General features: G+C 38.1%; 1 protein-coding gene and 1 long non-coding RNA gene across 15 annotated transcripts in view; one reads left to right on the forward strand and one right to left on the reverse strand.

The window, feature by feature from the left end:
* LOC100148950 (formin) overlaps window positions 1-27247 on the forward strand; it is a 169517-nt gene that overhangs the window by 66870 nt on the left and 75400 nt on the right. For all 14 annotated transcript variants that reach the window (XR_015512399.1, XR_015512400.1, XR_015512398.1 and 11 more), the window contains 4 exon segments: window positions 3284-3401; window positions 3481-3542; window positions 13623-13718; window positions 16722-17428. Coding sequence is in view for 6 of the 14 variants with exons in the window: in NM_001443337.1 (NP_001430266.1) it covers window positions 3284-3401; window positions 3481-3542; window positions 13623-13718; window positions 16722-17428 (983 nt within the window). In the remaining 8 variants the exon portion in view is untranslated.
* Window positions 17642-22336, reverse strand: LOC147839857 (uncharacterized). The gene is made up of 3 exons (XR_015513044.1): window positions 20832-22336; window positions 19986-20032; window positions 17642-19869 (listed from the first exon to the last, which is right to left on the reverse strand). It is a non-coding gene; the product is annotated as an uncharacterized LOC147839857 (long non-coding RNA).

The following is a 27247-nucleotide window of genomic DNA, read 5'->3' on the forward strand; positions in this document are numbered from 1 at the left end:
ACCAGCGACCCTCTTGCTGTGAGGCCACAGTGCTAACCACTGAGCCACCATGCCTCCCCAGTACATGCAATATATGTGTGTAAATTAAATTTATTTCATGCACTGGTTGTTTATTTAAATTACTACTGTCTTTAGCTCCACCTCCTGAGTAGCTACTGTTCTGCTATTGGCTGGATAGTTAAACCCAGAGCTGAAAATAAACACTAGTGGGTGGAGTCAAGACGAGAGAGGAAAATGACAACAGCCAATCAGAGTTAGAATATCTGCATATTAGGTTTACGCTCATTCATTGTGTTTTAAAGACTAAGGCTGTTTCTCAATTCCAAGAACGCAGAGAACGGACTTGCGTTATTCTGGAGAGCGGTCCTGCCAGGTGTCCTCGGAAGAACGAACTCAGGAGACCGTGAGGGCAGAGAATGCGTCCGTTGAGAAATGAGATTGCTGCGTTCTTCCTGATGGTCACATGACCTTTACTCATTTTAAATGGAAATTATTTAAGCATTACAGCACTCATACAACGATTTATTGTTTTACCCTTTTTAAAATATAAACTCTTCATAAAAACATTATAAATATACGTTGCACAATATAAATAAAACAGATTTTAATAGGAAATTCATCAAACAAACACCCTTAATGTGTTTATTCCTTTATTAAGATGTTCATGGGAATGTTTATATTCAGCGTTTCATTTAGGGAAACTCCTGAGGTAAATAAGTTACATCTCTAAACTTTAATAATAAACCTAAATACAATGCTGCGCTTCTCACCTCCAGTCGCAATGACTTCTGGGACTTCCCGAGCGAGTTTGGTGCTTAAGTCTGCATCCATGCGTCCTCGATATCAAGATCGAAGTTTTACACGTCCTCCGTACTTGCAGTCTTGAGTATTGGAACTGAACTTAGGCAGCTGATGATGACGTTACACGAGGACGCAAGACTGCTGAAGAACGCATATTGAGAAACAGCCTAAATGTTTGACAGTTTTTTAGTCTGAATTGGAATGAATTGGATGCGAAAAATGTCTTTTACCTCTTTATTTTAATATCATTAAATAAATGAATAATTTAGCTAATTAAAAATTGTATTTTTCTTGGGAAATGGTATATTGTGAGAAGATTTCTCCAGTATCGTGCAGCTCTACTTTCCACCAAAGAATATAAGATCACCGAGGTCCATACTTCAGTAAATTTCTCATGAGCAAAAGTAAATATGAATGTTCTGTCAATGAAAGCTTGATGAAAATGCAAACATGCCTGACTCTTACTGTTAGGCTGAGTGAGTGAGCTCGTAATGGCAAAAGTGGCGCGTTAATAAGATAATCATTAAACAAGGAAGCACAATAATCTTTATCTGTATCAGAACTGCAGTATAATAACCTTTGTATAAAACTGAAAACAGGCACCTATTTTACCCCTTTTACAAGATGTAAGATTGAGGTTGGGCCGATAGACGATGCCATCATCCATCGGCAATGGCCAATAGACAGCACAATGCTGAGCCAGCATCGCCGATCCTCCGCCCGACCCTTCGCAAACCCGCTCATGAAAAATACACACACTTTTAGAACGAAAATGATCCACATCCACACCGTGTTTTACCTAGCATTTCTGAACAGCCCTCCTGTCTGCTGAAAACACACATCACATGACCACACACACACACAGCCTCACACACCCATCCACACACTGTCATGCGCTCCTCTGAGCTCCAGAGAGCAGTGCACGTGGGACAGTTGATGAAGGATGTACTGCTGGATCGCGTCCCACTATAGTTGTTAAACGTGATATTCAGACATCCCAAGTCTTCCGGGAGTCTCTATGCATTTGCGGGACTCATAATGCCCGCGAATGAGTGATAATCTCCAGGGCCCGGTTTTTCAAAAGTAATCCACTAGGATTTTGGATAAGGGATTGGATCAAATCTTGAAAATGGGTTTTTCAAAAGAAAAAAGGGATTACATAATCGGATTAGATCACGTAATCCAATCTTGGTTTTGATCCAGACCTTGGTTTGATCAAACCTTTACTTTGGGTTTTTCAGACCTTTTTTGTAGGATCTGGATCACTTTGATCCAAAAAACCTGGATTAAACTGATCCCATCAGAAGGGTGGATTTAGTGTGGATTTCATGTCCAAAATGTAATGAAAACTTAAATGTATTAAATAATACTATTTTTGGATCATGCAGTATCTTACCAGATATACTATTTATTCATAAGGTTTTAATTTTATATGTTCATCTGTCAGGCTATAGTGATTATTGGCTTTAATGTATTCAGCCTTTCAGTATAGGCCTACAGCAAAGTAGAAAGAGTTTGGCCTCATAAAATAATCCCCCAAACAGCTGTCAAAACTGACCAAAAACAATCAATTTTATTCTGTCACTAATTAATATCTATATTCATCACAATGAAAAATATTTTTCTTTTTAGAATAATTATTAGTCATGCATGCAATGATTACAGAATAACAAAAAAAATTGCAAAGAATGGCAATCGCTGATTTTAGAAATCTCTTTCAACAATTGCAAAAAGAGACTGAAAGGGCAGAAGCACAGCTTCATCTGGCAGAGGAACAACTGACTCTGACCAAACTGCAGCAAACCAAGACCAGACTTCAGATCCGCCTCCTAAAGGCTACACTCAGACAAGCTGCTCTCTCCACATCAGATGAGGAAGTCTGAAATTATTGTGGAGTTTTTGACATTAAGTCTTTTTTTTATTTACATCTAAATTTGAAACTTATTATAAATATGCTCAATGTACAGTGTTGTAGGTCTCAGATGAGTGGACTGCTGAAAGAGGATGGGGTGGGCTTTTTCTTGTTTTTATTATTTATTATTATTATTTTAATAATTATTAAAAAAATTTTAGTTTTCATTTCAAATAAAAATAAAGTTATATTGGCCCCACGCTGGCTATTCTACTTGTCGCTCTTTACATATCTATAGTTCTACATTGTGATGTCCTATGCTGTTTGAGCACTGGTTATCCAGATTTAGTGATCCTGAAAAGTTCCTATCCGGATCAGATTGATCCAATCCGATGTTGCTTTGAAAAACTGGCTCAAAAAGTAAGCTGGATTACGTGATCACGGATCGCAAGAACAGGATTACTAAATCTGGATCAATTTTATCCGGATTAAACCTTTTGAAAAACCGGGCCCTGGAAATCAGTTAGTTATGATGTGCTAAATGCAGCGCATAACTAATGCAACTGTGGGATTTATTTATTCTCCTCTGGTTAACCTCTGCACATGCTCTGTCTGTGTGTTTGCACTCAGTCTGAAGTCACGTCTCCATCCGATGGCGAAGACCGAACGCCTGGACGTCTGCAGGCTGTCTGGCCTCCACCTAAAGAGGCCGCCGAGGAGAAGGTGGGACTGCGTTACACTGAAGCAGGTGAGATGATTTACTTATTAATGCTTATTATTATTGTATTTTATTTTACAATTTAGTGTATTGCTTTGTGTTTTGTCAGAGCATCAGGCCGCGCTCCTTCAGCTGAAGAGAGAGAGTAAAGAGGAGCTGGAGAAACTGCAGGTGAGTGGAAGAGCTGCAGTACTGACAGGAAACACTAGAGGTCATGAGAGACGCTATAATGCGTGTTCATACACTTGTGTTTTAGCTGCACTTCTGCACTGTAAAACCTCTGTTAATGAACACTTTCTGTTTTTTGTGATTCCCAAGTGTTTATTTTGGGTTGTGAATTGCATTATGGGATGTTGATCTCTGCTCTGTTTACTTCTGATGTTGTAAATTCAACTCTACAGTTTAATAAAGTGACATTTATTGACATTTTAGTAGTTTGTAATAATATAGTGTATAAGAAATAATATGTAGAGAAATAAGTGTGTGAAATAACAGAACATGCTGCAGTTTATTACTAGGTTTCTGTAGCGTAATGTACAACACCAACACAGAAAAATTAAGCACTGCAGACTATTACACATGAGCAGGAAAGACACTTTTACACACTTTACAAGGTTAAAAGTTGAAAGAAAGCTCAGGATCCCATAATGCAATTCAGAACCAGAAATAAACAGGGGGGGATAAAAACATGAATCATAAAATAAGGAAAACTGCTAATTTACAGATATTATTTACAGTGTGACAGAAAACACTAGAGGTCATGAGAGACTCTATAATGCTGTTGTTCATACACTCGTGCTTCAGCAACATAATCAGAGGTTTAATAATGGTGGTGACATGTAGATGAAGACGTATACTTGTTTTAGTTAAATATAATAACATTGGCATTCAAACCATAAGGACTAACTTATATATATATATATATATCATATATATATATATATATATATATATATATATATATATATATATATATATATATATATATATATATCATATATATATATATATATATATATATATATATATATATATATGCACTCACCGGCCACTTTATTAGGTACACCTGTCCAACTGCTTGTTAATGCAAGTTTCTAATCAGCCAATCACATGGCAGCAGTTCACTGCATTTAGGCATGTAGACATGGTCAAGACAATCTGCTGCAGTTCAGAGTGAGCATCAGAATGGGGAAGAAAGGGGATTTAAGTGACTCTGAACGTGGCATGGTTGTTGCTGCCAGACGGGCTGCTCTGAGTATTTCAGAAACTGCTGATCTACTGGGATTTTCACGCACAACCATCTCTAGGGTTTGCAGAGAATGCTCCGACAAAGAGGAAATATCCAGTGAGCGGCAGTTCTGTGGGCGCAAATGCCTTGTTGATGCCAGAGGTCAGAGGAGAATGGCCAGACTGGTTCCAGCTGATAGAAAGGCGACAGTAACTCAAATAAGCACTCGTTACAACCGAGCTCTGCAGAAGAGCATCTCTGAACACACAACACGTCCAACCTTGAGGCGGATGGGCTACAGCAGCAGAAGACCATATATTTATATATATATATATATATATATATATATATATATATATATATATATATATATATATATATATATAAAATAAAAGAATAAAATTATATCAGGAGGAAAAATAATTCTATATACAGCTGATGTCAGAATTATTCGCCCTCCTGTTAAATTGTAACTATTTCCTCCCAATTTCTGTTTAACAAAGATTTTTCCAACACATTTCTAATCAATAGTGTTAATAACTCATCTCTAATAACTAATTTTCTTTTCTCTTTGCCTTGATAACAGTAAATAATATTAGACTAGATATTCTTCAAGACACTAGAATTCAGCTTAAAGTGACATGTAAAGGCTTCACTAGGGTAATTAGGGTAAAGTTAGGGTAATTAGGCAAGTTATTGTATAACAGTGGTTTATTCTGGAGACAATCCAACACTAATATTGCTGAAGGGGCGATTAATATTGACCTTAAAATGGCTCTAAAAACAATTAAAAACTGCTTTTATTCTAGTCGAAATAAAACAAATCAGACTTTCTGCAGAAGAAGAAATATTTAAGGAAGTACTGTGAAAAATATTTTAAAAAGAATTTCATGGGCAAATTAAAATAAAAAATATTTATAATTAATATTAAATTTATAATTAATAATTAAAATCTAAATTTAATAACACATACCCAGCAAAATTATTACAAATTAAAGAAAAAAACAAACAAACTATATAACTAAAATAAAATGAAAATAAACTATGTAGACATCTTTAAAAAACCAATACTATTAACACAAACCCAGCTAAATAAGAAAAAAAAGCAAATTAAAAATCCAAAAAAATTCATATAAAAAATAAATGAATAAAAAGATTAAAGATTATAAATTAAAAATATAAGTAAAATCTGATGTTAATGTCAGATTTGTCAGATTTAGTGTTGCTGTTGTAGCTGCACATCTCTCAGCTTCACACAGTGTTCTGTTTTCTTCCGCTGTCAGTTTAGCACTAAATGCAGATTTATTTGAAGACTTTAATGTGAGATATGAGGATGTCTCTGGACAGTATGAGGTTTTATCATTTCTGAAAGCAGATATTAAACAGCGCAGACGGACGCTGTGGAAAATCAGTGACGTAGAAGCGCTGCGGTTTTACGAGTGTTTTAATGCTCAACATTCAGCACTTCTGCTCCGGCTCACTGACGACGAACACCACAGTATATTTCATTTTCAGGAGCGCAATTAACTAAAACTCTGTGTATTATTCATTCTTTCTTTCTGTTTTTGTGCACAAATATCTAAACTTTCCCAAATCAAGATTTACTGGAGAAGCATAACGACTGAATATGCACTGTAAAAAAGATTTGTATTCATATATACAGTTGAAGTCTGAATTATTTGCCCTCCTGTATATTTTCCCACTAGTTTCTGTTTAACGGAGAGCAGATTTCTTCAACACATTTCTACACATGACAGTGTTAATAACTCATCTCTGATAACTGATTTATTTTCTCTTTGCTATAATGACAGCACATAATACTAGACTAGATATTCTTTAAGACACTAGTAATCAGCTTAAAGTGACATTTGAAGGCTTAACTAGGTTAATTAGACTAGTTAGGGTAAATTAATTTAGCCAATTTGGCTAGTTTTTTTAATGCATAAAAAAATTATATGGTCAAAAAATCATGACAACATATGATTTTTGACTGTTGTAGCTTCTGTAATGATTCAGCGGAGTGATATGGAGCTGTAATGCGCTCCAGCTCTGTTGGAACTACTTTAAGCGTGCGTTTATCTGACAATAACCAAAGACCCTTTGAGTAGAGCTGTAATCGGGCCATAAAAGTTAGGGCCGATAGGGTCCGAGCCCGACAGAATTCGGTACAATTTGATTGACAGCTTTTTAAAAGCCCGAACCCGATTACAGCCCGACATTATTCAAATGAGTCGCTTATATGTGTTATAGCATAATTTATTCATAACAAACGTAGGCCACAGGCCACTTGGAAGTAGGAACAAAGAAATAAAATAAGTCCTCTAGGTTATTAGAGGAATCAAGCATTCAACAGACCTGCGATATAACAAGAATTTAATCAGGTAATTATTTTAAATCTATTTTAATGTTATGAATATATGTTGTCATTTCACATTTTAATAATTTATAATTATATTTAATTTATTAAATTGTATTAATTTTATTAATGCCATTTTATTACATTTTTAGCCTAAAACGGTGAAATACATTATCATGAAGCAGCTTTTTATTTATAATACATTAGAAATGCGTGAATATAACTAAATTTCTCAAAACCTGCTGACACTACTTTAGCTTTGCGTTAATATATTAGAAATACTGTATTAGAAAAAATATATTCAAAATACATAGATCTAATTTAGATTTCTCAAAACCTGCTGACACTACTTTAGCTTTGCAATAATATATTATGTTTGAAATACTATATTAGAAATACATTATTATAATTTAAAAAGCTCAAAACCTGCCGGAACTACTTTAGCTGTGCATTAATATTTTTAAATACTATATTAGAAAAATATTATAGATATACATTAATATAATTAAAAATGCTCAAAACCTGTCTGAACTACTTTAGCTGTGCATTAATACATTCAAATACTATGTTTGAAATAATATATTAGAAATACATTTATATAATTTAGGTTGCTCAAAACCTGCCGGAACTACTTTAGCTGTGCATTAATATATTATGTTTGAAATACTATGTAAGAAATAATATATTAGAAATACATTGATCTAATTAAAATTTCTCATAACCTGCTGGAACTACTTAAGCTGTGCATTAATATATTATTATGTTAGAAATACTATATTAGAAATACATTATTTTAATTTGAATTGCTCAAAACCTGCCGGAACTACTTCAGCTGTGCATTAATATTTTTAAATTCTAAATTAGAAAAATACTATAGATATACATTACATATAATTTAAATTGCTCAAAATCTGCCTAAACTACTTTAGCTGTGCATTAATATATTATGTTTGAAATAGTATATTAGAAATAATATATTAAAAATACATTGATCTTATTTAAATTTCTCAAAACCTGCCGGAACTTCCTTAGATGTGCATTGATATATTTAAATACTATATTAGAAATAATATTATTGATATACATTTATATAATTTAAGTTGCTCAAAACCTGCCGGAACTACTTTAGCTGTGTAATAATACATTTAAATACTATATTAAAAAATAATATTATAGATATACATTAATATAATTTAAATTTCTCAAAACCTGCCGGAACTACTTTAGCTGTGCAATAATACATTTAAATACTATATTAAAAAATTATATTATACATATACATTAATATAATTTAAATTTCTCATAACCTGCTGGAACTACTTTAGCTGTGTATTAATATATTATGTTAGACATATATATTAGAAGTACATTGATATAATTTAAATTGCTCAAAACCTGCCAGAATTACTTTACTGTGCATTAATATATTATGTTATAAATACTGTATTAGAAATACATTATTATACCTTAAATTGCTCAGAACCTGCCAGATCTACTTTAGCTGTGCATTTATCTGAAAACAACGACACACCTTAGAATGCTCATCCACCAATCAAAATGAAGCATTCAGCAGCCCTGCAGTATAAATGAACTCATTGAAATACTTTGAATTATGGACATGAAGAACATCATTTTTTTTTTGCATCGCCATTGTTTTGCTAGCACACATGCAGGTTTATGCGTTGGCAGTGTTTGATGCGGTGACCTCTGACTGTAAACAGTGTTTTTGAGAGCGTGAAGAAGCTGTGATGTGCTGATGGACTCCAGATGCTCCTGCATATGAAATAAGACGATGGTTTACTGTCTCTGTAAAGCTGCGGTCGGAGCTGTCGCTTATGCTCAGGAAAACTCTACATTATTTCTGCCTGCGCAATAAGACCATGTCTGTGGCTGAAATAAGTGTAGACATGTGATTTGGTGCTGCTTTTTTTGTGTTTGTCATTTTAAATACACCCATTTAATGCTTTTTTTGGGACAATACTGGGGCTTTGCTTTCTATTTTTGTGCAAAAGCACTCTAAGTTTATAATTAATAGCAAGTGATTTTCCTTTTATTATTACAGAATTTTATTATTACTGAGATCAGAACACATTTCACATGGCATGATTTGAGTCGGCAGATATTTAACATGCCAAATATCTCACGGGTGTCTGCGATTCTCTCTGATGTCGTCTTTGATAGTTCATAATGTGTGTTATTTGCATTGTTACTCACCTGAATGAGCACAGATTTGCCTGTGATTTCAGGCATTTGTCTGCGATTTCTCAAAGACTGTCAGCGAGTTAAAATCAGAGCTAAAATGATGCAGTCTGAACTCAGCATTAGAGTGCTCATTGCCAGTTAGAATCAATTCAACAGACCTGTGATATAACAAGAATTTAATTAAATAATTAATTATTTTAAATCTATTTTAATGTTATGAATATATGTTGTCATTTCACATTTTAATAATTTATTATTATATTTTATTTTATTAAATTTTATAAATTTTATTAATGCCATTTCATTAAATTTCCAGCCTAAAACAGTGAATTACATTATCATGAACCAGCTTTATATTCATAATATTTTTTAAATAAATTGATATAATTTAAAATGCTCAAAACCTGCCGGAACTACTTTAGCTGTGCATTAAAATATTAGAAATGCTATATTAGAAGTACATTGCTATAACTTAAATTGCTGTGCATTAATATACTATGCTTAAAATACTATATTAGCAATACTATATTAGGAATACATTGATATCATTTAAATTGCTCAAAACCTGCCGGAACTACTTTAGCTGACATTTCAAGAGAATTGGGTATTAATTCATTGCTATTGTTAAAGTCAATATTATTAAAGTTAATAAACAAAGCAAAACATTAACAAGCTAATTAATAAACAATACAAAACAAAAACCTTACAGAAACATTGATGTACTGATGTTTATGTGCAGTTCATGAATAGCAAGTGATTTTTCCTTTTTATCATTACAGCCTTTTTAAAACAAGACTTGTGTAAAATGCTGAAATGGATTTCGTCCTTGTTTTTTCTCATTAACTCAATTTTTTTTTTAGAAAACTTCCTTGCTTTAATATCAATCTTTACACCTAAAGTGAATGTTTTTTGTTATAAAAAAGGACAAACTGCTAAGGGAGAAAGTAAAGTTAGGCATGAGATTCAGTCATTCATTCATTTTCTTTTCGGCGTAGTTCCTTTATTAATCTGGAGTCGCCACAGCGGAATGAACCGCCAACTTTTCCGGCATTTTTTACACAGCGGATGCCCTTCCAGCTGCAACCCAACACTGGGAAACACCCATACACTTTTGCATTCACACTCATACACTATGGCCAATTTAGCTTATTCGATTCCCCTATAGCGCATGTGTTTGGACTGTGGGGGAAACCGGAGCACCCGGAGGAAACCCACGCCAACATGGGAGAACATGCAAACTCCACACAGAAATGCCAACTGACCCAGCCGGGGCTCGACCCAGAGACCTTCTTGCTGTGAGGCGATCGTGTGTCCCACCGTGGCGCCCCCTATATATATATATACATACACACACAACAGTTCTGTCTGGTTTCTGAATCTGATTGGCTGATAGTCGTGAGATATGCTGCTATAACAGCACTGGACCAGCCTCTTCACCCTTCACCTTTGTATTACTCCGCCCACATACAGCAATAAGAGGACACTTTACAGTTTGACAAATATTCCTGCTGTTAGGCAACATCATGTACTTTTGAGGCTTATTGAGTCGAGAATGTAGTTGTTTAGATTGCAGCTATGCAGTTTATTTATAAGCACAGTGCCTATTTTAAAATATTTATAATTTCTGACAGACAGCGCGTCGGCGTCCATGAGCCAAAGACGGTTGACGTTGTCTATCCACAAGATTGCAGCAGGACCGCATAATAAGCCCTTCTTAGAAGATTAAAACTGTGTTTTGTAACTACAGCTGATCAAATCATTAATAAGCTGGTTAGTGATATTCTTAGTCGATCTCTCTCTCTTGTATAGATTGCAACTGTGCAGTTTATTTATAAGGAGAGTGCCTATTTTAATACAGCTACTTTCCAAACCCGGTTCTCAACAGTGTTGTTCAGAGACCTCATCTCGAACACCCCCTCCTTATCGCAAACACAACAGCAGTCTGGTAGTGATTGCGTTGCTTTTTTCAGGGTTAATTATTGTGATATCCCGATTGCAACAGAGAAATACTGTAGACTGTAACACTGTAAGAAGATATCTCTGTGGACGGAGGGCATTCATGTCAAGTTCAGCCTTATAATCTTAAAATGTGAGCAAAATCAGCTGTTTTGTCATCACTTCAGACATTACGCTAGAGAATCATTCAAACACTAGCTCTACAGTGATGTTAGTGAATGAGTAATGGCTTCTGCTGTTCTGATGTCAGCTGCAGATGTGAATGGATGGCGTAAAAAAGTAGTTCCTAACACAAAAGGGTTTTTAGACTCTGTGTTTGATTTTCTTTTTATATACACAACTGTACCGTCAAACTGTTGTATAAACGCAATATCACACGAGTAGCCTGCAGCCTCGTGCCAACGCATGCCTCCCACCAGGTCTGATATACAGCCATATCGCACTGTTACTCATGTGATATTGCTTGTGTGTGTGTGTGTGTGTGTGTGTGTGTGTGTGTGTGTGTGTGTGTGTGTATAAATAATATTTAAGTCTTAAGTAAAAAATTTATTAAAAATAATATAAAACAAAACGTAATTTTTATATATGAGCAGTATCACACTCAGTATTAGTGTGATATGGCTTTAAAGCAGTTTCCCAGGCTTAGTTTCCCACCAGTGACGATATACAGTCATTTTGCACTGCTACTCATGTGATATTGCGTTTATAAAACAGTTTGAACACACTCGTTAATATAAACAAGAAAATCAAACATAGAGAGCCTCAAAAACCCTTTTGTATGAGGAACTACTTTTCTCTGCCATTTATTAAAATCTGCAGCTGACATCAGAACAGCAGAAACCGCTGCTACTTCTGCAACATCACTGTAGAGTTAGTGTTTGAATGATTCTCTAGCGTAATGTCTAAAGCAACCCAGGCTCATTCTGAAAACGTAGTCCAGCGGACGTTTCTGGAGACCGCGAAATACGTCCCGGGAGGTACGTATGGCTGCATAACATTTTTTTAAGCGAACGCTACGGGGCGGTGTGACGTTGTTCCCTTTCGTGCTTGCCAGCTGACCGCTTACCTCCGTGTGGAGGGCTTTACCGCTGCAGTCAGTTTGTCCGGTCAGCTCATCGTGTGCGTTGGCGGACTTCAGATGGAGAGAGGAGGAGTTGACAAAGGCGTCCGGGTTTGAGTCCGGGGAAGAGCGGTTCCAGAAACCAGGTAAGACAAAAACAGAATCCAAAAAATAAAGCGAACGAGTTCATAACAGGGTGAGAACACGGTGAAATCCGAAAAACAGACGAGGGTTTTTCTTTTGTCTAGACGGCTTTTCTAAATTGTTGCTCGGGTTTAGAGAAGTGAGCGGGCGGGCGGGTCAATCTGTAAAACTGGTTGGGTTCAGGGAAGAGGAGGGTGGGTCAGCCGATTGGCCGGTCAAACATTCGGTCATTCAGACAGCGGCCTCTGTAGGGTTGATGCGAGAACAGCGCGGGCGCGAACGGCACTCGCGAGAGATGAAAACAGACGGATTTGCAAAAACAAAAGCTGCACAAATACGTACCTCCCAGGACGTATTTCGCGGTCTCCAGAAACGTCCCCTGGACTACGTTTTCAGAATGAGCCTGGGTTGGTCTAAAGTGATGACAAATCAGCTGATTTTGTAAACATTATGAGCCTCAACGTTATGAAATGTCATCTGTCCACGAATGATTTCCCAGTATTTCTCTTTTGCAATTGGGATTTCACAATAATTACCTCAGAAAAAGCAAGAGCAAAGAAAACACTTCCAGATTACTATGGTATAAATACAGCACTACAACATACAAAAGAGAGAGATCGATTTAGAATGTCACTTACCTGTTTTATAATGATTTGATCAGCTGTAGTTTAAAAGTATAATGAGAAAATGCTGTTTTCCTCCCCTAAAGACTTATTATGCGGTCTCTGTTGCCATCTTGTGGCAGAACATCAGCCGTTTTTGCTCTGCTCAGTAGACACACTGAATCTCTGAAATTATAAATACCTAAAATAGGCACTATCCTTAGAAATAAACTTTATTTAAATGAAATACTTCTATAATTTATGTAATAAATACATATACTATTTGTCATACGTGTCATAAAGTTTAATGCAAGCCAAATCAAATCAATTTACATTGGTCGAGCCCCCATATGTTACACGTGGCTTAAAGATGTAACACTAAAGTAGAAATAAAGTCAAAAATAATATTTATTCTAACCCAAATGAAAATAACATAATTAAAACATCAGTATGTGCAATCAATGCAAGTGAATGGATGTGGCAAGTGTTGTCAGCGCTAGTGTATGGATGCAAAACAAAACATTAAGCCCGAGTTGGAGCACAGCAAATCAAAACAATGCAGTCCTAACAAGGTTTATTTAACTATATATGTTTGAATTCATGCATCAGAAATGTTCTTATTGTTTCAGTTTGAATGAACAGCAACCATGAGCTTTGCATTGCTTATCTAATAACATGTCTTTTTATGTGTGTATGGATGCAGGCAGATTTCGAGCTGCGGATCTTCCAGGTGCGAGGGGAGCATGCGGAGACCGTGTCCCGCCTGGAGAGCATCATCAGCGGGATGCAGCAGCAGCAGGTCAGGGTGTCCACTGGCTCTTAAAAAGCATTAAAAGATGATAAATCAATTTAGAGAAATTTAAGGAACTATTATAAAGTCTTAAATTCTGTTTTAAAGAGACCTTATTTTGCATTAAAAAAGGTCCCATTTTGATATTAGGGGTCTCCAACAACATGCAAGGTCAAAAAACACTTTCATTGTCTTATAATCTGCATTTATCTTTACCTGATTATCCCAGCGACTCTCATATGATTCGTTCAGCGATTAATTTGTTCTCAAACCCCTCCTTAGCGCAAAGCTAATTTGCGCTGATTGGTCCGATGAACCAGTCTATTGCGATTGGTCGACTGCGTTGAGCACGAGACAGACAGAAGTGCCCACCACAGCTACAGTATACAGCCCAATGCAGGAATGCAATAAAGCAATGCAGTTCAACACCAGCATAAGCACGATTCGTATATCATAGTGCGACCTTCCACTGCACACGACGAGCGACAGACCAGAAGTCATTCATTTCCAATGAAGAGCAGCCCGGAAACTGGGTGGAGTTCTGATCATCTCCGTGTGTGGAAACTTTAGAACCGGTTTGAGCTGCGGATCCATTAAAATATTTAAACTTCTGCGACTGTGGATGTGAGGTATTCCAGTGTTGTCCAATTAGGTCTGTGTGTGCGAGATGAGAATTATTAGTAGTTTTGTTTGTTATGTCTGTCACTATTTAAATCAGAATGGTGAGCTATTCCAGGGCAGAGCGAAGCCAGAGGAAACTCTGGTGGAGGCTCACAGCGGTCCGGATGTGCAAATCGGTCGTCCGACCTGGGTATAGGAGTGAAAGACTAATCGAACCATCTAGTAACTGGTTCCCTCTGAAGTTTCCCTCAGGATAGGTGGCACTGCCATGCAGTTTTATACAGTAAAGTGAATGACTAGAGGTATTGCAGCCGAAACGACATCAACCTCTTCTCAAACTTTAAATGGGTAAGAAGCCTGGCTCGCTGGATTTTTTGGTAAACTGAAGTTGGCTTCTGCTGATGAAACTGCAAACTATCTTTGCAGATAGTAATGTAGACATTCCCCATAGCTGAATCTCTATCTGTCAGTGATCATCATCTTCAGTCATGATCAGTCCCGTGATGCCCCGCGTCTCTGCTAGTGTCTGAAGGGAAAGCGCGTTCACATTTTACCAGAACTGGAAGTACACATTTGGTGATGCACCGTATCGACGTCAACGCGATCAAACAAAAGATCCGAACCCAACTCAATTTATTAATTCGACTCTGAGTCGACTATTTCGCTAAAGAATCAATAGTTTTAAACATGCTGCACTTTTAGAATCATCCAGAACCTCAGCTGGATGATTTCATTCACTTAGTGCTGTATTACACACTGCATGAAGATCATTTTCAATAACCCACAATAGGGGCTCTTTAAACTATATTACATTTAGTATCATTTTTGATTATGTAAAATATAGTTGTATGCTAAAGTTTACCTGAATTTAATCTGCAAATATTAAGATGCTGTGTAGTTTATGAAATCCATAAAATTCTGCTAGATTTGAGATCACGCTGCTGTGTTTACTGCAGTAATGAAGGCAACACTGTTATTCCTGCAGTTGTGTAGGCGCCACCTACTGGAAGAGAGTGAATTTGCAATTTTATAAATTGTATGTGGGTAGCACGTTCGCCTCACAGCAAGAAGGTCGCTGGTTCGAACCTCGGTTCAGTTGGCGTTTCTGTGTGGAGTTTGCATGTTCTCCCTGCCTTTGTGTAAGTTTCCTCTGGGTGCTCCGGTTTCCCCCCACAGTCCAAAGACATGTGGTACAGGTGAATTGGGTAGGCTAAATTGTCCGTAGTGTATGAGTGTGTGTGTGAATGTTTCCCAGAGATGGGTTGCGACTGTAAGGGCATCCTCTTCGTAAAAAACTTGCAGGATAGGTTGGCGGTTCATTCCGCTGTGGCGACCCCGGATTAATAAAGGGACTAAGCCGACAAGAAAATGAATGAATAAATTGTATAAATGATGTTTCAGTTAGGTGGTGTGCATATTTATCAGTTTTTTGTGAACATTTTTATTTTTTTACATTTTTCTTGTAACCTGTCTGCATGTAAGTGGGTAAAAAACATGAAGATGAAGAATAAAATGGTTTTTTGTTTAAAGCAGAGGGTTGGTTATTTATTTAGATGTATAACATGGTCATAATTTATTAGCCAAAAATATTCTGAGTGCTGTCTAAGGCCCCCTTTACACTAGTGCGGTTTCACTTTAAAGCACATAAGTTTTGCTATGGTTATGCCATCCGTCCACACTTCGCCGGAGTTTTTGAGCACCAAAAACAGAGCGGAAACGCTGGAGAGGCCGTTTTTCATCCCAAAAAGCTGCTGCTGCGTCTCAGTGTGGATGAGGGAAAACGGAGACATCTGAAAACAGAGGCGGGGCTGCTGACAGTCGCCTCTCTGATTGGGGCTTTTCCTCCATATTAAGTAGCCTAACACACAGTTCAGTGCTGCATTCTGTCGGTGTAAGTTCAGACTTCGCATTGATATGGAAAACAAACTCCCGAGTGTACTTTATAAAGTCATTCACATCACGTTGGCTATGCTGTTTCACTTTCTTAACAATAAAATGAAAACATGATGAGGAACTGCCTGTTTTCATTTTGATATTAACAACTAAACAGATATCAAAAATGTTGAGGCGTCGTGTAGCTGCTTAATATGAGCGTCATCTTCATGCATATTTATAACCAAAGGAGCCTATAACATCACTGCCTCCTTTCGTTTTTATTGAAAATACGAAACACACCCTCTCTTTTACTGAATGTCAGTTTTAATAATCAATAATGGCTATTTTAGAAGTATAACGTACAATAAAGAGAAAAAAATGGCAAGCGATCATTCAAATGTGCAGAATCTGTGTCCGCGGTTACATTAATTAATATAATAACCTTATACTTGGCTGACACCTTGTACCTGGTCAGGTACTGAATTTCAGTCTTTGACTCCTGTATATTCCCCACAGGTGCAGCACCCGGTGCAGGAGCGCGGCGAGCTGCATGAGGTGTGTGTGTCCACTGAAGATGACCTGCCTCCCAGAAGCTTCCGCAATGTGTGTGTTCAGACTGACCGCGAGACCTTCATCAAAACCCCTGAGGGTGAAGAACCCAGACCAGCTTTGAACTCCAGCGCCAGCCTGCCCAAAAAACTCAACCTGGACTCCATCAGCATGAGTCTGGGTGTAGCTCTGCCCACTCCACCTCCTCTTCCTGGTAGCTCCGCCCCTCCTCCTCCGCCTTTACCTGGGGTTGCACATGCTCCGCCCCCACCTCCACCTCTTCCCGGAGCTCCACCTCCTCCACCTCTTCCCGGTAGCTCTGTCCCGCCTCCTCCACCTTTACCTGGGTTTGCACATGCTCCGCCCCCACCTCCACCCCTTCCCGGAGCTCCACCTCCTCCGCCACCCCCACTGGGTCTTCCCGGAGCTCCGCCTCCTCCTCCACCCCTACCTGGTTTTCCAGGAGCTCTGCCTCCTCCTCCACCCCCACCGGGCCTACCAGGAGCTCCGCCCCCTCCTCCAGGTCTCCCAGGAGCTCCACCCCCTCCCCCTCCTGCTTTCGGTGGTTTTGGATTCGGACAGGTGGCAGAGAAAGCTCCTCGTAAACCCGCTGTGGAGCCAGCCTGTCCCATGAAGCCGCTGTACTGGAACCGCATTCAGATTCAGGACAACAAGTAAGTCCTTCATTTTCAAAACAATCATTTACAATTCATATTAGCTCAGTTAAATGGACTACCTGTTGCCCAAAATGATCACTTTTCTCACCCTCATGTCATTCCAAAGCTGTTTGCCTTTTGCTTTTTACTCACGTGGGCCATATAATAAGATATTTAATATTTTAAATGATGCTGCTTAAAAGATTTCGGGCCCTATCCTACACATGGTGTAGGGTGTCACGATCCTCCAAATTCTCGATTCGATTACATTTTCGATTCTAAAGGCACGATTCGATTCGATTTTCGATAATGAATAATTAATTAATTAGTGACCAATTAATAATTTGTAGCCTACCGTTTAAACTACCTGACCTGGATGGTCTTTGTTTTACCCATAAACAAATCATACAGTAAATGAATAAAGGCAAGATACACACATAATTACCACCTGTCAATCACTTTTTCTGCGGGACTCGTGAATAGGCAGTGATCTGTGTCGTTATAATGGCGTCGGTAAAAAAGACGCACAACCAACAGGAACCAGCCAACAGTATCTGAGGTGTTCGCTAAAATGACTAAGTACAAGTGAGTGAAAGATTGAACCTGGACCTGCTGTCTGGAGCGCATGGCTGTGTGTGCGTCTGTGTCTGTGTGGTCACGTGATGTGTATTTTCAGAGGCAGAGAGGAAGGAGGGCTGCTCAGAAATGCTACACGCCACTGTGGATGTCAAATCGTTGTCATTCTAAAATGCCATTTAAAAACAAAGACAGTGTAAACAGGGCCTGAGTGTGAACTTTTCCCCAGCGGATTTGCAACGGGGGCGGGCGGAGGATCGCGATGCCGGTGTTGTCTATCGGACGAACCGTACGTAATACGTACATAGCAGAGCTTGCAAAACTGTATTTTTTTTGTCTACAACACGAACGTTGTCAACATAACTCACTGAAAATCCAAAATGCTTCCACACCGGAGAGGGTTTAAGCTCTGTTGACGGGTCTCCTGCTCCTGCAGTTTAACAAGCACTTCAACAAGCCTGTTTTTTTCCCGCTTGGCAAGCCAAGCTGACGTGACATGGGGGCGTGGCAGCATCGACGATTCTATTTTTTGATTCGATAATCGAAATTGAGCATAAATTTCGATCGATTTCAATTAAAAATCTAAATCGTGACACCCCTAATACATACATGTTGCTTATTATGCACACAGGGATGCACAGCAGCACACTAAACACCTCAATTAAAATGTAAAATATTGTTATTGTTTACATAAATATAACAACGCTACATCCTCTACATCTGCTTTAGCTCAGAGGGCTCTGGTGAATCTGGCTGGTTCTGTAGATGTGTTCAGTGTTTCCTCTTCCCTCCATGTGCATAGTGAATCTGACATGCCGCAACTGGAACTTAGATTGTTGAAATAGAGCCTTTTGAGTGACTTAGAGTTGGCTATAAACAGTGTATATAAAAAAGAAAATCAAACACGGAGAGTCGGAAAACCATTTTGTTTTAGAAACTACTTTCTTCCTCCATTCATTCATTCACATCTGCAGCTGACATCAGAACAGCAGAAGCCGTTACTCATTCACTAACATCACTGTAGAGCTAGTGTTTGAATGATTCTCTAGCGTAATGTCTGAAGTGATGACAAAACAGCTGATTTTGCTCACATTTTAAGATTATAAGGCTGAACTTGACATGAATGCCCTCCGTCCACAGAGATATCTTCTTACAGTGTTACGGTCTACAGTATTTCTCTGTTGCAATCGGGATATCACAATAATTAACCCTGAAAAAAGCAACGCAATCACTACCAGACTGCTGTTGTGTTTGCGATAAGGAGGGGGTGTTGGAGATGAGGTCTCTGAATAACACTGTTGAGAACCGGGTTAGGAAAGTAGCTGTATTAAAATAGGCACTGTCCTTATAAATAAACTGCACAGTTGCAATCTATACAAGAGAGAGAGATCGACTCAGAATATCACTAACCAGCTTATTAATGATTTGATCAGCTGTAGTTACAAAACACACAGTTTTAATCTTCTAAGAAGGGCTTATTATGTGGTTCTGCTGCAATCTTGTGGATAGGCTAATAATCGCTGACGCGCTGTTTCTCAGAAATGATAAATATTTCAAAATAGGCACTGTCCTATTAAATAAACTGCATAATTGCAATCTAAACAACTACATTATTGACTAAATAAGCCTGTTGTCCGTTAGCTGCAATATTTGTAGAGCTGTGGTGAGTTTATTGATCTGCTGTCACTCTATGTGGGCGGAGTACTACACGAAGGTGAAAAGGCTGTACGAGTGCTGTTGCAGAATATCACACTGCTATTAGCCAATCAGGTTCGAGAACCAGACAGAACTGTTGTATAAATATATATACAGTAGGTTTAAACGTCTGCTAGACATGCCTTAAAGAACTGATAGCCCCATTTTAAAGGACTGATAGCTCCGCCCTAAACTGTTGATAGCCCCACCCCAAAGGACTGAAAGCTCCACCATAAAGGCATTTCATGTCACCAGAAGTGAAGTCGTGTAATTTTCACTCTATAGACAATAAAGACAGTGGGGCCATTCTTCATCAGTGGAAACCTCAAGGCCACTGGATATTTGACATTGCTTCAAGATAGAGGTCTGCATTGGGACCCGACCAGATTTCTGCGGCGCGGGAATAAATTTCCGAATAAATCACGGGAGCGTTCGGTAACGGGTTTAATTTGGGACGGGAGCGGCTGTCTAGCAATATCGCGCATAATGCTATGCGAATGAGAGAGAGAGAACTTTGCCTGTGTGTGTGCTTGGTGCTTGTGTGTGTGTATGTTAGTGTGCGCGCGCAAATGAGAGAGAGAGCTTTGCCTGTGTGTCTGCTTGGTGCTTGTGTGTGTGTTAGTGTGCGCGCGCGAATGAGAGAGAGAGAGAGAGCTTTGTCTGTGTGTGTGCTTGGTGCTTGTGTGTGTGTTAGTGTGCGCGCGCGTGTATGAGAGAGAGAGAGAGAGCTTTGTCTGTGTGTGTGTGCTTGGTGCTTGTGTGTGTGTTAGTGTGCGCGCGCGTGTATGAGAGAGAGAGAGAGAGAGAGAGAGCTTTGTCTGTGTGTGTGCTTGGTGCTTGTGTGTGTGTTAGTGTGCGTGCGCGTGTATGAGAGAGAGAGAGAGAGAGCTTTGTCTGTGTGTGTGTGCTTGGTGCTGTGTGTGTGTGTTTATACAGACAGCTTGGCTGTCTGGACTGTATAGCTGGGTGATTTTCGGTTTTGTTCTCCCCCGCTCTTTAGCGGGATCGGGCGCGGCGGGCAGAAAACGGGGCGGGTCGGGCAGCGGGACAACAAATTCTTAATATAAGCGGGAGCGGTCGGGTTCGGGCTAAAACCTGGCGGGTGCGGGCGGGAGCGGGATTCAAAATTTAGTCCCGGGCAGATCTCTACTTCAAGATGATGTGTTTCCGTCTTTATGCACTGAAGCTGGCACATTCCCTGAGTTTCTACAGCAAGATGGTGCACCACCACATTATGGGTGTCAGGTCTGAGCATTCCTAGATCAACAGTTTCCTGAAAAGTGGATTGGTCGTCGTGGGCCAGTTGAATGGCCCCCAAGGTCTCCCGATCTGACCCCCTTAGACCATCTTTGGGGTCATCTGAAGGCAATTGTCTGTGGTGTGAAGACACAAGATATGCAGCACCTGAAACTACGGATACTGGAAGCCTGTGCTGGCATTTCTCCTGCGGTGTTGCTATCAGTGTGTGAAGAGCAGGAGAAGAGGGCTGCATTGACGATCCAACACAACGGGCAGCACATTGAACACATTTTAGAAGTGGTCAGAAACTTGTAAATAACTCATCAAAGAGTAAAGTTACGTTAAAACCACCCATATTGAAAAGTTTGCCCCCTCACATATACTAATGTGCCACAAACAGGACGCTAATATCATCAACCATTCCCATTTTATTAAGGTGCATCCCTATAAATGGCCCACCCTGTACATTAGATTAGTCAGTACTAAAAGACAAAACTGGAACTAATCTAACAAAACAACTGAAGACCACAGTTCAAAATTACTACACACAATTGAATATGTTAAATAGATATGTTAATAAGCAGGAAAAATCAAGATTAACATTATAAAAAAAGGTTTTTGCAATAACTCGTTTAAATTGAAATGTGTTATATTTGTATTTCTAAAGATGTTTGGTGACCAGACTCTTATTTTAATGCATATAACTGTTTAATGAAACCCTAAATGCACCCAAGTATATTGTATAGAAATGAATAACAATATTAATTTTCAAAAGGGGAACAGTTCTCGTTTATGCTGAGCGCTGCATATGAAAGTCAGATATATTTATCTGAACTCTGTGGTCTTTCTTTAAATAGAAGCTCGGTGGGGAGGAGGCTGCTGGGATACGTACTGTATCACCTTATCATGCTGTATTGTCTGAAATAAGTTTTTCCTTGAGGATAAAGAAGTGTAAACTCAGATAGTGAAGCAGTTTTAGGACTGTTTGTGTTGCTCGTGTTTCTTAGCAATGACAGAAAGCAAACAGATTCATGCAGTTACGACACTGCAGGCTGAGAGAATCATTCATACAGGAAACACAGATAAAAATACTGCAGAAATTACTTTTCTTAGGTTTTTTCTCTTGCTTTCAGTCCAAATATCTAAAATTTCTTAAACCAAGAAGCATTTTCTAGACAAGCACAATAAATCGTCTTGTTTTTCTAAATAATGAGTCAAACAAGCTAAATAATCTTTTTTTCCTTCTTCTGACAGAAGATTATTTTGCTTACACCATTGTATCCCATTAGTTAAAACAAATATAAAAAAGATGAGGTACTGGTTGTTTTGCCTGATTAAAGGGTTATTTTCAGAAATGTTTTGCTTTTTTACAAGTTTATTTCACACCATTCTGATTTTTGAGAGATGTGTGATTACAATAAAATAAATAAATTAAAAAATCTAATTTTTGCTATGAGAGGGCGCTGGACAACAGAGTTAAGGATTCAAATGCAGGTTTATTATGAGAATTGTCAGGCAAGTAATGGTCAAAACAGGTGCATTTAGGGAACCCAGAGTCGTGGTCAATAAACAGGCAAATGGTAAATACAGGCAGAAAACAATGTAAACAAACAGAACAAAGCAAGGGTCAAATACGGCAAGGCAAGTGAAACGCATCGTAATGTTCACAATACAGTATAACAAGACTCAGCAACTGGTGTGTGTGTGTGTGTCTGTGCTGCTTTTAAAGTCTATGTAATCAGTTCTGTGCAGCTTCAGCTGTGTGTGTTCGCTGGTGATTGTGACATATTTATTATATTATTTTTTATATTAGGGTGACGCGGTGGCGCAGTAGGTAGTAGCAAGAAGGTCGCTGGTTCAAGCCTCGGCTGGGTCAGTTGCCATTTCTGTGTGGAGTTTGCATGTTCTCTCTGTGTTGGCGTGGGTTTCCTCCTGGTGCTCTGGTTTTTACCCACAGTCCAAACACATGTGCTATAGGGGAATTGGGTAAGCTGCAATTGTCCATAGTGTATGTGTGGGAATGAGTGTGTATGGATGTTTCCCAGTGATAGGTTGCAGCTGGAAGGGCATCTGCTGCGTAAAACATATGCTGGATAAGTTGGCGGTTCATTCCGCTGTGGCGACCCCAGATTAATAATGAGACGATCAATGAATGAATGAATAATTATTACTTAATTGTTCAACAGGGTGTCCGCGGGGTAGTAAATTGTAGTAAATTAAATTAGCCAGAATTAAGGGCTTTAAAAAGTATTAAAAAGTAATAAACATCATCCTACTAGGTATTACATTTTCCAGCCCAATTTTTTTCAGACAAATTTAAAATTTGTGTTAAGTGCAGACCTTTACTCTGAATTTTGCCTGGATTTATTTATATGTTGAGAGTAGGATCTGAGCGATATCATGTGAGGTGGTGTTCGTTCACGTGCGCACTGAAACAAACTGGGTACCGGCTCGCTTTCTGCCAAACATAAAGGCGAGCTCACTTATGTTCATTAACTAAATTAAAATATGGGAAAATGCACGTTTTCGCACCTCTGGCTGGAGGAGCCTGTAGTTGGCAACAGCCGCGAGGCTTATTGCCATGTCTGCAAGAAGACGATTAATATAACCTCACACGCATCACGCAGTGCCTGTAGTTAAACTCACAGCGGTTTGTTATGACTCTTTTATCAATCAGTTTTTTCCGCAATTGACAGCAAGAACAAACATAGTAGTGTTGTCTGATTGACAAGCAGCATCTAATTATGTTCAAAAGAATTATAAACGCCAAATGGGATGAATGTATACCCCATTTCAAAAGTAAAACATACTCTATCAGGTAGAGCAGGGTTCAACGCTAAGGATTTTTTCTACGGGCCCGATCGGGACAGTGGTTCTGATTTATATATATATATATACACACACACACACACAGAAAGGCTTCACTAGGGTAAAGGCTTCACTAGGGTAATTAGGTTAACTAGGCAGGTTAGGGTAATTAGGCTAGTTATTGTATAATGATGGTTTGTTCTGTAGACAGTCTGAAAAACAATTAGCTTAAGAGGCTATTAAATTTGACCTTAAAATGGTTCATAAAAAACTGCTTTTATTCTAGCCAAAATAAAACAAATAAGATTTTGTTCAGAGGAAAAAACATTATCAGACAAACTATCAACATTTCTTTGCTCTGTTAAACATCATTTAGGAAATATTTTAAAAAGAAAACAAAAAACAAAACAAAAGGGGGCTAATAACTCTGTATATATATTTACAGTAATTAAAAAAATGTTTTTTAAGGAAAATTATTCAGTTCATCAAGACTACATTTATTAAATGTAAAAAAAATTAATTGTTAAATATTCATCAACATTTTAAATAACTGCTTTGTTATTGTTTGTAGTTTCAAATAAAACCATTACTCTAGACATTATTGATTTGACTACTATTACCATAAATAAATATAATAATAATTAATATTAGTAATTTCTGAAGGATCATGTGACTGGAGTAATGAAGCTGAACTTTCATCTTTAAAATCACTGGAATAAATGAATAAATTAAATGATAAACTACTTTTGAACAGTTATTTTATAGTGCAACCTTTCACAATTTGTATTTATGATGAAATAATTGCAGCCTTGGTGAGCAGAAGAAGCCTATTTTAACATATATAACAATCATACTTACCCCAAACTTTTGACCAGTTGTGTATAGAATATTTTATGAGTGAAAATGTGCAGTTCAATTTTAACAACCCACAGACATCGTCACCACATACAAATCGAGGTCAGACTTTCTCATACAGAGCCTCATTTCAATTGTCAGGTTTTGTAGATATCTATCTATTGAATTAATCAATCTATTAAAGAAACGTTGACTATAATTCTGTATTTTAGGCTTAAATTATAGAGAGACATAGCAGATGAACCGAGACTGCATCAGGTCGCGAAGCAGATCAATGTTGATCTTTCTTTCGAACTGTCAGTGCAGAAATGAAGAAAACAACTGGCCTAACGCAACATATTATATGATTAAAACATGGAAAAAATGATCAGATATTAACTTCTGTCAATTTTCCTGACGGATAAACCGAGATCAGGCTGGATAAACAGCTCTGGGTAATATTTCAGCATGCTTTCACTTTCGCATTTACCGGTAAGAATGACATCTCGCCCTGCTCATCATTCTCTCTTCATATAGCCGTATATATGGCTATTACACAATCATAATACACTGTGATATAGCCTGGGTGGTTAGTTCGTTGCATTGTTTTGTTTTCTCGCTGCAATCGATCCGCTCAATAGGACAGAGATCGTCTCATTCAGGCAGTCTCGGACAGATTTATTCGATCTGGCAGGCAAAAAGGCAGCACTGGCCCGATTGGGCCAGTAACATTCTGTCCACTGGCCCGAGTGTCTCGCACACTGGCCCGGGCCATCGGGCAGTCCTTATTGTCGAGCCCTGTAGAGTAATCTACACAGCAATAAGTGCAGTGTGTGGGTGAGAGGGGGGCGGTGTTTCAATAGGATCTGGTTGTGTTGCCAGTGTAGGTTGCTGTATTGTTACCAATTATGACAGTTAAAGTAACTAGTTTAATATTTGTAAAAATTAGTCTAGTATTTTGGACGTTTTTTGTGCGTTTGGGCGGGTTTTAGACAGCAATCCTATAAAGGGCCCCTATATCTGGCAACACTGGTGGTAGTTTGGTAACAGAGCCACGATGTCAACACAGAATCTATCGGCACAGCTACTATGAGTGTATATTCTATGCATATACACATATACCTTCTATGTGTGATTTGATTAGACAGGAATCCAGAGGTGTAAGATACCTTACTGTAAAAATTACTCCATTACAAGTTACACGTCACCAATTCCATTAAGACTTGAGTAAAAGTATTTAAGTATCCGATTTTAAAAGAACTGAAGTTTTTTACTCATACTGAATGTAAGCTCAAAGAACACCAAGAGAGGTTTTATTTCCGAATATAGACATTAAATTTAACACCTCAATGTTTCAATATGGCAGAACAAAATAGATACAAAAATAGAACAAAAAGTCTCAAACTCAAATATTCAAAAAAGTCACAAATAATCCCCCCCCCCAAAAAAAAAAAAAAATAGTAATATAGTACAACATAGTAAAAAACAAAAATCAGAGCTGATTTCATGTGATTCACCTCTCAGTCTCAGTGGGGGGCAATATTTTTATTTTGAGTAGTTTTTCAATTGATTAGGATATTTTCTCTGAATAGACCATTTCAATGTGGTCATGTCGATGGCCATTAGCTGATAATTCATGTTCATGTCATTTAGCTCATAAATAGCATACAGTACCTTCAACACCCTGCAGATGGTGATATCGCCTAGTCCGTCCAACAAATTGTCCGTGGTAGATAAAGATGCCGACTTGTCAGACACAATCACAATGAAATGAGTAACAATAAGCGTCCGTGCAAATGTAGTAGAGTTAAGAGTTCATATATTCAATCAAAAATGTAGTCAAGTAGAGAGTAAAAGTTGCTTATATTTTTAATACTCAGTACAAGTACAAAGTAGCCAAAAAAAGTACAGTAGCGAAGTCCAATTACTTAAGTACTTTACACCACTGCAGGAATCACAGGACTGATTTTTCTAATCTCCGTAGACAAGAAATAAATCAGTAGTGACTGCAGAATGAAGGAAAATGGTGGAGTAAAAGTACCGATACTGCACTAAACATGTACTCAAGGGAAAGTAAAAGTGCACATTTATAGAAAATACTTTGTAAATTACAATTCCTGAGAAAAACTACTCAATTACAGCAATTTGTGAAGTTTGTGATTAGTTACTTTACACCACTGGTGATGCGTGAGATCAGCAAACACGATGTAGATTTTAGTTAAGATGAACACAGTTTCTATAATTATACTACATTTATAGATAAAGGTCTGTGGTTTTGCGTATAATCACTTTATCTGGCTGGAGTTTATAGCTGTTTCACTTTACTCCAGGACGCAGTAATGCCGCTCTGTAGGTCTGTTAGAGACATCCATAAATATTCCCAGCAAATCAAATAAATGTTGGAGACATACTCACTACATGAACGCACTAAACACAGCAGTGTTTATTTGAGAGCGCACAAGAAGATCTGCGCTTGAGCAGCGTATATTTGAGGGGGTGTGCAAGAAGTTTTGTGCACAAGCAGAGGAAATTGGCGCGCAAGCAAAGAGATGTGCATGCTCGTATTTGTCAAGTCTGACTTAAAGCAGGGAATAATCAAAGATGCGGATCCAGATGCAGAAAAAACAAACATTTATTTAAACAAACTAACACAAAGCAAAGGAACAGAGAAACGCAGACATCATA

Source organism: Danio rerio, chromosome 17, assembly GCF_052040795.2.
Source record: "Danio rerio strain M-AB ecotype USA chromosome 17, GRCz13ab, whole genome shotgun sequence".
NCBI classification, from domain to species: Eukaryota; Metazoa; Chordata; class Actinopteri; order Cypriniformes; family Danionidae; genus Danio; species Danio rerio.